The 12,439-nt window shown below is 35.4% G+C and overlaps 1 protein-coding gene across 1 annotated transcript in view; it reads left to right on the plus strand.

Moving 5' to 3' along the window:
* Positions 1-684: 684 nt before the first annotated feature.
* LOC131942099 (uncharacterized) overlaps positions 685-12,439 on the plus strand; it is a 15,614-nt gene continuing 3,859 nt past the window's right edge. The window contains exons 1-6 of the mRNA XM_059301820.1: positions 685-833; positions 1,978-2,125; positions 4,721-4,867; positions 6,758-6,876; positions 7,753-8,285; positions 10,855-10,978. Coding sequence (XP_059157803.1) covers positions 739-833; positions 1,978-2,125; positions 4,721-4,867; positions 6,758-6,876; positions 7,753-8,285; positions 10,855-10,978 — 1,166 coding nt within the window. The 5' untranslated portion in view covers positions 685-738. The remainder of the gene's footprint in view (positions 834-1,977; positions 2,126-4,720; positions 4,868-6,757; positions 6,877-7,752; positions 8,286-10,854; positions 10,979-12,439) is intronic.

The following is a 12,439-nucleotide window of genomic DNA, read 5'->3' on the forward strand; positions in this document are numbered from 1 at the left end:
ACTAGCGAGGGTTCTAAACAATTTTAATTATGTGGCAATGTGCATGAAGTCGCAGTGTGGTTTGTGTGGGCTCAGTGGCGTAGCGAGGTCGGGTGTCACACGGTGCGGCACTTATAGGTGTTACCCCCAGAGGCGTAGCGACCCTTTCCGGGGACAAACTTTCAAATTTTCGATTTGCACCCCCCTCCCTTAAACTTTCGATTTGCACCCCCCCCCCCTCAAGTTTATCTCTATATATTTTGCTCTTTTTTGCCTTGGTGTCACCCCCCCTAAATGGTGTCACCCGGTAAGGTCCGCACCCCGCGCCCCCCCCCCTTCGCTACGCCTCTGTGTGGGCTTTATGTTGTACCAGTTGTAAGCAGTGCATTCGTTAATGTGTTGTTTAAAAAAATATATATAAAATAAATAATTGTAAACTGACGAAAGCAGTAGGATACATACGGTTAAAATAATTATTAGATACTAATAAACCAATTTAATAAGTATTGAAAATATTTTAAAATTATAAAAACATGTAAGGACTTTATAAAATTATTACATTAGAATGTATTTTTAAGAAGCTGATACAATAATTTTTAAACAGTTAAACTTTTGTAATGAGAATATTAACTTAAGAAACGAAAGACAAATTTTAAAACTGTTTAAGAACTTCAAAAAAAAACTATGACTGTTTGATGACAGATTTATGAAGATGGCTTTGTGACTCTTGGAGACAGTACCATCCGAGATGTATACGCTATGGGGGATAAAGTCGCTGCATTCCCCGCAGTCGTCCCATGGTTGTCATTGATGTCTAGCTCAGCTTCAGGTGGATTAGGCAACGTTTATTACAGGTAAGACATAGACTATTTCAGGTAAACGATCGCCAATTACAAGTAAACAATCGCCATTTACAGGTAAGGGGTCATCCATAAATGGCGACACGCTTTTTTGACGATTTTTACCTCCCCCCTCCCCTCCGTCACACATCGTAATAAAAAGCTTGACCCCTCCCCCCCTAAAATGACGTTACACAGCAGCTTACAACCTCATCAAAATTGCAGTTGAATTTTTCTTAAAATATGATATTATTCCAAAATCTTATCTGAACTCTGTCAACACAGAGTGCAATTTATTAAAACAGTTTTCTAAAACCCGAAATAACAGCTAAAACTCGTTTTCTAACATTGCTTTTTTATAATGCAAAAGAGTGACGTCACACCATTAACACCCCACCCCCCCCCCCCTTCCACCTCATCACGCACCCTCACAAAATTACGGACCTCCCCCACCCCCCCCCCCTTACGAGTGTGACGTCATTTACGGACGACTCCTAAACCATCGTCAAAGTAGGTCACCAACTTCTCGTTATTTAAAATCGTCAACAATGATAGGCTGCAAGATGTAGGCTAGCTACAAGAAAAATATAGGCTAAATTGTGACTTTTTTTAAGAAGAGCAGCTTTTTATAATTAATTCGAATCCCTTACATAATAAAAGTTGTTTTAAACATAGTAAGAACATTAATAAAATACTATTAATGAGCTAGGCCTTCGGTGCCTAATTTGATTCTATTATCGGTTAAAAAAAATAATTGTTGCGTTTTGGGTAGTGTTACATAGACTATAGACCTACCAGAACTTTATATTACATAGACTATAGACTATAGACTATAGACCTACCAGACTTTGTGTTACATAGACTATAGACCTATTAGACTTTGTGTTACGTAGACTATAGACCCACCAGAAGTGTTACATAGACTATTGACCTACCAGAACTTGAGTCGTATTGTCCACTGACCTACCAGAACTTGAGTCGTATTGACCACTGACCTACCAGAACTTTGTGTTACATAGACCATTGACTTACCAGAACTTGAGTCGTATTGACCATTGACCTACCAGAACTTAAGTCGTATTGACCACTGACCTACCATAACTTGAGTCGTATTGACCATTGACCTACCAGAACTTAAGTCGTATTGACCATTCGACAGACTGACCACAGATGCCACACAGCTGGAGAACATCGCAACGTTGGCCAGGAGATTCTCCCAGTTCTCTGACAACTTCCTGCCGAGCTACGCGCTAGTGGTCACCTGGGACAAAGTGGGCGGTATTAACGTTGGGGATAACAAGAATAAGGTCAGTTGGTGTTTAGTGCGAGACATGAACATGTTGCAGGTGTGTCTCCTCCCCCCCCCCCCCCACCCCTGAATGAACATCCACACACCCCACCTCCAACACCAGAGTCAGTTGACGTCCGCCGTCTTCTCTCTATATTAAAAAAATATATTTTCACCAGTGTCCATCCTCCACCCCCCCCCCCCTCCCCTTCATAAAAAGTGTGATACGTCCCATCCCCCCCCCCCCCTTGGAAAACAATTGCATCATATGAATGAATGAGAAGGATTCGTGGAGATATAATACAACAAACAATATGAAAATCCCCCCCCCCCCCCATCCGTCTCTCTTTCTCTCCCTACACAATGTAAAAATGTAAAACTAATAATCTTTTCCATAGACCAATACTGCTTAGCATTTCATTGAAGTACAAAGCTACACGCCAACACACCCGCCTCCCCACCCCACGTCGGCTTAACTCGTTAACCAAAATATTCTGGACTAAACAAATAAAAGAATAAGGGAGTGATACATTTTATTGAGTTACTCAGAAAAATTATAATTAGAAACAAAGTGATATAGTTTATATCACTCTTTAGTTTTCTTTATTTTTTAATTTTCGCGACATTTTTGCGACTTAGATTAAAAGCGTTTATATAAAGCATTTACAAATGATTTTATTTTCCTTTTTTTTTAAATTAAGTTCCAAACTCTATCGAGCTTGGTCTGTGTGGGTGTTGAAGTGTGTGTGCGTGTGGAGGGGGGGGGGGGTGTCCAAAACATCTATACATCATGAGGGTGGGTACAATATTTACGTGCTGTACAACGATTTAGAGGGTAGAGGATTGTATGTAGACAGTATGTGCGCGATCCTTTTCTGATAACTTGTGCATACAAATATCTATTGCCAGATAACTTGTGCATACAAATATCTATTGCCAGATAACGTGTACATACAAATATCTATTGCCAGATAACTTGTACATACAAATATCTATTGCCAGATAACTTGTACATACACATATCTATTGCCAGATAACTTGTACATACACATATCTGTCGCCAGATAAATTGTAAGTACATATATCTATTGCCAGATAAATTGTACATACACATATCTATCGCCAGATAACTTGTACATACACATATCTATTGCCAGATAACTTGTACATACAAATATCTATTGCCAGATAACTTGTACATACAAATATCTATTGCCAGATAACGTGTACATACAAATATCTATTGTCAGATAACTTGTACACACAAATATCTATTGCCAGATAACTTGTACATACAAATATCTATTGTCAGATAACTTGTACACACAAATATCTATTGCCAGATAACTTGTACATACAAATATCTATTGCCAGATAACTTGTACATACAAATATCTATTGCCAGATAACTTGTACATACAAATATCTATTGCCAGATAACTTGTACATACAAATATCTATTGCCAGATAACTTGTGTATACAAATATCTATTGCCAGATAACTTGTGCATACAAATATCTATTGCCAGATAACTTGTGCATACAAATATCTATTGCCAGATAACTTGTGCATACAAATATCTATTGCCAGATAACTTGTGCATACAAAGATCTATTGCCAGATAACTTGTACATACAAATATCTATTGCCAGATAAATTGTACATACACATATCTATTGCCAGATAACTTGTACATACACATATCTATTGCCAGATAACTTGTACATACAAATATCTATTGCCAGATAACTTGTACATACAAATATCTATTGCCAGATAACTTGTACATACAAATATCTATTGCCAGATAACTTGTACATACAAATATCTATTGCCACATAACTTGTACATACAAATATCTATTGCCAGATAACTTGTATATACACATATCTATTGCCAGATAACTTGTACATACAAATATCTATTGCCAGATAACTTGTACATACAAATATCTATTGCCAGATAACTTGTGCATACAAATATCTATTGCCAGATAACTTGTACATACAAATATCTATTGCCAGATAACTTGTGCATACAAATATCTATTGCCAGATAAATTGTAAGTACATATATCTATTGCCAGATAAATTGTACATACAAATATCTATAGCCAGATAACTTGTGCATACACATATCTATTGCCTCATAACTTGTACATACAAATTTCTATTGCCACATAACTTGTATATTTATTTTAAATGTTGCTACAAATATCGCCATACTACGTGTATATGTGAGATAACTTGTCCGTGAAACCGTATTGTATTACACTGTACGTAAAGGGCTATTGTTGTATAATGTACACGTAAAATGTTACTGTGTTGTATCATGTACAAAGTTAATGTATCATATTGTGTTCGTTGAAAGTTATTCTCTTATAACTTGTACGTAAAATGTTATTCTCTTAGAATGTGTACGTCAAAAGTAAATGTCCGATCATGTTTACGTATGAAGTTATTGTCTTAGACTGTGTACATAAAATGTTATTTTCAAATCAAGTGTACGTGCAAACTTAACGCCATGTGTAGTTAAAATGTTACTATCGAAATATGTGTAAATGTAATTGTTCAAACATGTGTACTAACGAGCTTAAGGCCTGAACTGCTGCAGGTCAACACATTTCAAATGGTGCTCGCCACGGACGGAACTTTTACCCTAGCAACGTTTCAGTACCTGGATATACAGTGGCTGTTCGACGATGGTTACACGGCGTACTACGATGATTACGACGGCAACGACGCTACTCTCAGACTACAGGTAGGCATATAGGTAATAGGGTTCAGTGGAGGTCAGCTAAGAAAATAAACGTACGTCATAGATAAGAAACAATAATTTAAATCACATTGAAAATATTGATGTTGATGTTGACGTTCCTGTTCCTATTCATGTTCATGTTCACGTAGATGTTCATGTTCGGAGTCAGTGTTTGTGTTTATGTTGGTGGTTGTTGTTGTTGTTGTTGTTTACGCGGTTGATTAGGGTAAGGTATTATAGGTAAATTAAGGACGATAATCATTTTATCAAAATATGTGCATATAGACTTAGAGATTTATTTCCAAAAACCCGGGCAGTGCTACTTTATAAACACAATTCAGGGTCCTTTACAGATACGGCTTTCACATATATATTATATATATATATATATATATATATATATATATATATATATATATATATATATATGTATGTATGTATACACACATATATATTCGCCTATATATATATGTGTGTATATATATATACATATATATATATATATATATATATATATATATATATATATATATATATATATATATATATATATATATATATATATATATGTGTGTGTGTGTGTGTGTGTGTGTGGTGTGGTGTTTTTGTGTAAAACAAGATGAGAGCGAACGAGGGTTGGACAATGCTAGCCACATGTGGTTTGGGCTATGTGATCAGTATGTTCAGCGATATATGGAGAACTTAATGATACGGACTTAAGTTGAAAATAATATGTTGGATGTATTAAATGTGTAAACTAAATTTTATTTAAAGAAAGAAAATAAAGACACATTTGAATGTAGAAACATATATTTAATTATTCAACCGGAAGACGGGGGAGGGAGGGGGGGCGCGACCTACTATACCGGTTGACACTACGTGACGCCACTGTGCCGGCCTACCCCGCCCCACCCCCCTCTACCCACTGCAGACGACGATTTAGTTGACCTTAAATCGTACCCAAAATCTTAGAACAGGATACTCTTCGCTCAACAGGGACTCCTATTGCTTTATCTGGCACCATTATATTTTGCCAGTTTGTAATCACAGATGAGGCTTCAAAATTGTTTTGACAAAGAGTTTGAATGACATGCAGTTTAGCTGGGTTTTAAAAACACCTTAACTAATTTTTGTATGCACTTGTCTGAAGTTTCATTTACAGAATTATGCAGGTGTTGCCAAAAAAAAAAAAAAAAAAAAAAAAGAAAAATAAAAGATTTCATAAATAAACGTAACACATTTTTTTTTTAATTTTACAAATTAAGTAAAAAATTGAAAAAAAAAAGTCCTTTAAAATAGTGCACGATCTAGTTCTACTTGAGCCATATATCTTGAAATTTAACGACAAATATTTAACATGTTTTTGCTCTAGTCCTTAATTAAATAAATAAAGCCCTTTAAATAAAAATGTGTATCTGCATCAATGTTTTTTTTTATTTCAATACCCTTATAAATGTTTCTTTTTGGAAAAAATTAGAGCAATTAAGAAAAAAAATTAGATCTTAGTATAAAAATGTTTAAAAAAATTTAAAAGTTAGATCTTTCTCTGACTTATAATCTTAGATCTACCAATTCTGTCAAAGGTGCACACGTTTAAAAGGTGTGCATAAACTCACTACTAACACAATTGAAAAGAACAAGGGGTGGGAAGGGGCAGAGGAAGTTCAGCTCACCTATTTCCTATTTTATTTGTTACTCTACTTAAGCACAATTCCTAACCTAAAACCGTTATCGTGTTCAGTATGTACACATTGTTAAAAGTAAGATCCGCCCGTTGTAATTATAACAACTGAGTAATCCTGGGGGTGCGTGTTCAGTATGTAAAGATTGTAACTGATGAGATATGTCATGTGGTGATTGTAACAACTGAGTAACCCCGGGGGTGCGTTACAGATTGGCTTCTACAAGGGAGGTGGTGCTGCAGGATTCCTGCTACCCCAGTCATTTTCGTGGACTTTGTGGAGCATCGTCAATGATACGGACGTTGGTACGCCAGGCCTCTACGTATTCAGGTAAAATTATTGGGGTCAGTTGCTAATTAATAGAGCTGGTAAGTAGGTCACCAACGAGTTCTACGGCTCAATAAAACCTGCATAAGCCATAGAACTGGTTGGTGACCTACTTACCAGCGCTATTGTAACATTAATTTGTATGTTGCATATGTGGTTATAGTGTTGTAGTGTTTTAGGGTTTAGTTTTGTAGAATTTTTAAGTCAGCGTGGTCGAAACAGTAAAACTCGTGGTTAAAAATCCAAAAAGTCCCGAGTTCAAACACCCGAGCAGCTGAGGCTTGATGGCTGGGGACAGCCACTCTTCTAGGAGAGACTACTTGAAAATTCAAACAACTGTTGACTTGTTGTTTGTTCTAGGTTTTACAAAGGCTATGGAAGCAAATCCAAAAAACACCAGGCTCAAATCGAGTCAACGGCTTATATGGCGCATAATAAGTTGACATGTAATAGGTCTACTTAATTGTGTTGGAGGAAATTCCTTCCAACATTACTATTTAGAACAAAGAAGAAGAGGACGAGTCTCAATATTTTAGAGCAATAGGATTATAGTTCATAGTTTATATCTTTATTCACATTTTACATATATTTTCTCCCGTATTATACCCCTCATAGAACAATACATTATTTAGTAGGTCTTTACAAAAAGTAAAACAACTTTTCGAGGTGGGGCAGGTGAAGTAGAGTTCGCCTCTTTCAGTGGTTTCTGCGAATAAAGGGATAGTGTGGTCAGCACAGACTTTCAAGTTAGCAGTCAAGCGCTCTACTATTCGACCACAGAGTCCCTAGCTCTTTAGAAAAGTGGTCTTTGTGTTTGCTTTGGAATTTGTTTTTGTTGTTTGTTTTTTTTTTTGAAATAGTGGGGTGTTGACATTGCAGGGTGGATACGGAGGCAACTAATGTCACGCTGAAGACTTCAACAACATCAGCTGATCTGACATCAACACAAACATCCACAGAGACATCAACACAAATATCCACAGACCAGACATCCACAACAACATTAACGTCAACATCGATACCAACATCAGCAGAGACATCAACACAAACATCCACAGAGGCATCAACACAAACATCCACAGACCAGACATCCACAACAACATTAACGTCAACATCGACACCAACATCAACAGAGACATCAACACCAACATCCACAGACCTGACATCCACAACAACATTAACGTCAACATCAACACCGGCATCAACATCAACAGACCAAACAACAACATCAATACCAACATCAACACTAGCTTCAACAGACCAATCAACCACAACAACAGCAACATCAACACCATCATCAACATCAACATCCACAGACCAAACAACAACAACATCAATACCAACATCAACACCAACATCCGATAACAACCCAGTGATGAACAATACATCAGCCACATCATCCCAAAGTATAGGTAAGTGTAACATATCAACAACTACACATCATCCCAAAGTATAGGTAAGTGTAGCATATCAGCACCTAAACACGATCCCATAATACACAATAGACAGGTAAGTCTGTAGCATATCAACAACTACACATCATCCTATCGTACATACTAGACTGCTCACCGTGAAACCCCACACATAAAACGTGTGTGTTGATATTGGTACCCACTACGTGTGTTCAGACTAACGCTTTAACGCTTACAATAATAACCAAGACTATAAATAGTTTGGTAGTTTTTAGCTGCTAATTTGCTTATAGTATCTAACACTTTTAGATACAGCTAATAACACAAAATACTAGAATATAATTAACCTCGTACTTGATATACAACGATATAATAGTACACCTGTAGTTAATTTCTATATCACTAAAACTATAAAATTAACCGATATTAATTGTAACATGTAATTATATGTTTTAAACGATTGAAACTTTCGATCAATGTTTTGATATATGAGGTGATCAACCGATTCATCATTTAAAAGTGTTGAAATTTTGAAGGATTATAACCTTATATTTAAGGTAAGCAAATTAATATGGATTTTAAAAATAAAGATTCGGTTCTTAATTTAGTGCTTACACAACTTTAAAGAATGGAGATTGTATCGACTTTTTCAAGTGCAGGGACTGGAGCTTAAGTCATGAACAGAGGGACTGGATGTATATAACAAAAGGAGAGAGACATGGGTGTAAACTATTAGGTGAATGGCAGGACCTTTCTTGGAAAGATAAGGAGGAAAAATGAAAAACGCTTTTATACTAAGATATTTTATTTTTACCACAACTGAAACGTAAATAAAAACTCACGTAAACTCAGTCTTCTTGTGTACAATTCAAATGTATTACATTGTTGGAGGCGTCTGTGTTAAAATATTAATTCTATTTGTAAATAAAATTTAAGTTCAAAAGCTCAAAAATGTTTTTTTTTTAGTTTGATAAACCACTATTTATTATATTGCATGTTTGTTAAGAGCTAGAAGCTGATTAGCATTTTTTGTATTATCGTTACTCTGTATTTGTGTTTCATTTATAATTTTATAACGGAAGTAATAAATATAAATTGCAAATAATATCAGATAACGATATACTAAACAACAACAAAAATGGAGCATCAATTCATGCTTCATTAAATCTTTTTAAGACTCAATGTAATCGATAAGAATACTAAAACGTGTAGTTGGTGCTCATGCATATCTTACACACCACAACGCGACATGGGTGGCTTGGGAAGAGATGCCTGGAAGAAACTCTGCACAACCGGCTTACACTTCTTAACAATTCAAACTCAACGTAAACCTTATCGATTATTCTTACTTGAGATGTAACAAGCGATTTTTCTTGCTGTGATTCCTAAGTCGTTTTGTAGCAACAAATTGCGACGTTGTTTAAATGTGTCAATGGGGGCATACTAGAAATGTTGTACGAGATATTGAGGCTTCTAAAATGTATAACGTTATATCGTACAGAGGTTGTCTATTATAATATGTACACGCCCCCTCAGTTATAAAGACGACAGTATAAATATGGAAAATAAATAACAATAGTTGAATACATTCGTGGTGTTTATTAAATTACATTAAGTGTATACACAATAGGTGAGATTTGATCCGAAGTGACGCCCCCCTTAGAAGCCCCACCCACTTAATATCTACCGGCCGCTCTAGTTGGTTCATTGATTAAAGGCAGGTCTGTGACGCTGTTCGCTGGAGCGTGGAGAATCTGATTACACAGATAGCCTAAATGAAATTGTGAACATTTTTTCAAGCACTGGTTCGTCGAATAGAATGCAATGTTTTCGCTTGTATCTAAACGCCAACTGTTGTCTTAATCTTGGCTCTTACCTTAATCCTAATACTAATACCGAACTTATAATGATCATTATCCCTACAGCGTTATTCGACAATGCTCCTGCTGACGATTTTTATGTTTCCAGATTGATTTGTATTTCAAACAAATTTATACATCAATATATATTATAGCATTTCTCTTTGCAGCATTCGCCGACGTTTGCATATTTTGTCGTATTGAACAATACGTCAGCAACGTCAGGTTTCACTTTCGACGAAGCTATGTGGTCACCATGGTAACCACAATACCGAAAAATACAATTTCCGAAAACCTATAAAAACCGATAATTTTCCAAGTGATCTTTTTTAGAACTGTATTTTCGCATACGTTTTATTACATATTGTAAATATGTGAGATTTATAAAATAGATGAACGGATTTATTTAATAACTGACCCTCTTTTTCTAACATACCCCCCCCCCCCCCTTTACCTCCAGAGTCCGTTACACTAACCAGCCCAGGATTATATATCATGTTTGAATCAAAATATTTAAGTACTAGGTGTAAATCAAACTTCTTGTGAGGTTTTTAGATAATCAGTGATACTTTATCTCAAACCTCAGCTAGTCAATGATACATTTTGCTCAAAAAAGATTTTTTATGAATTGATTAAATTTCAGAAAACCAATAGTTCTTTATGTCTAGATCTAGATCAATCAAATAATAGATATCTGATGTTTCCTCTAGGCCCAGACAGTAGAACCAATGTCATTGTGGGCGTGACAGTTTCTCTTGGTCTGCTTGTCATTCTGTGTGTTGTCATCTTCGTCAGCATCAAGTGGATCTATCGTGGGAAGGCTAGAAATCACAGGTAGGGGGATTTGAAATCACAGGTAGGGGGATTTGAAATCACAGGTAGGGGGATTGAAGTCACAGGTAGGGGGATTTGAAATCACTGGTAGGGGGGTTGAAATCACAGGTAGGGGGTTTGAAATCACAGGTAGGGGGATTGAAATCACAGGTAGAGGGATTTGAAATCACAGGTAGGGGGATTTGAAATCACAGGTATTGGGATCACAGATATTAGGATCACAGATATTGGGCTTAGAATCAAGTATTGCGATTAAAAATCACAGGTATTGGGATTAGAAATCTCAGGGGATTAGAAATCACAGGCATTGTGATCACAGGTAATATGATTATAAGTCACAGGTATTGGGATAACAAATCACAGGTATTGAGATAACAAATCACAGGTATTGGGATAACAAATCACAGGTATTGGGATAACAAATCACAGGTATTGGAATAACAAATCACAGGTATTGGAATAACAAATCATAGGTATTGGGATAACAAATCACAGGTATTGGGATAACAAATCACAGGTATTGGGATAACAAATCACAGGTATTGGGATAACAAATCACAGGTATTGGGATAACAAATCACAGGTATTGAGAATAGAAATTACAGGTAATGTAATTATAAATCACATATATTAGGGATATAAATCATAGGCATTGGAGTTATAAATCACATGTATTGGGTATATAAATCATAGGCATTGGAGTTATAAATCACATGTATTGGGTATATAAATCATAGGCATTGGAGTTATAAATCACATGTATTGGGTATATAAATCATAGGCATTGGAGTTATAAATCACATGTATTGGGTATATAAATCATAGGCATTGGAGTTATAAATCACATGTATTGGGTATATAAATCATAGGCATTGGAGTTATAAATCACATGTATTGGGTATATAAATCATAGGCATTGGAGTTATAAATCACATGTATTGGGTATATAAATCATAGGCATTGGAGTTATAAATCACATGTATTGGGTATATAAATCATAGGCATTGGAGTTATAAATCACATGTATTGGGTATATAAATCATAGGCATTGAAGTTATAAATCACATGTATTGGGTATATAAATCATAGGCATTGGAGTTATAAATCACATGTATTGGGTATATAAATCATAGGCATTGGAGTTTCACATGTATTGGGAATAGAAATTGCAAATGTCGGTATAAGAAACCACATTTATTGAAATGACATGTATTGCAATTAAAATGAAATAAAACAAGTTTCTAACATTTTGGTAAATAACTATTAGATAACCAATATTTAAGTTGAAGTCTAACTTAGGAAGATAATTTTTGTCTTTTTTTTACAAGGGTTAATTTAAACGTAAAAAAAAAACGAATGTATTTGGAATCTGAAATGAATTTGTAAAGTCAAACTAAATTATTATTTTTGCTTTCTCAAAACTATTTTGTTAAACTAATCGACAACTACTTTTGCACTATT

Source organism: Physella acuta, unplaced genomic scaffold (assembly GCF_028476545.2).
Source record: "Physella acuta isolate Inbredline_101_S28 unplaced genomic scaffold, ASM2847654v3 ptg000387l, whole genome shotgun sequence".
Classification (NCBI taxonomy): Eukaryota; Metazoa; Mollusca; class Gastropoda; family Physidae; genus Physella; species Physella acuta.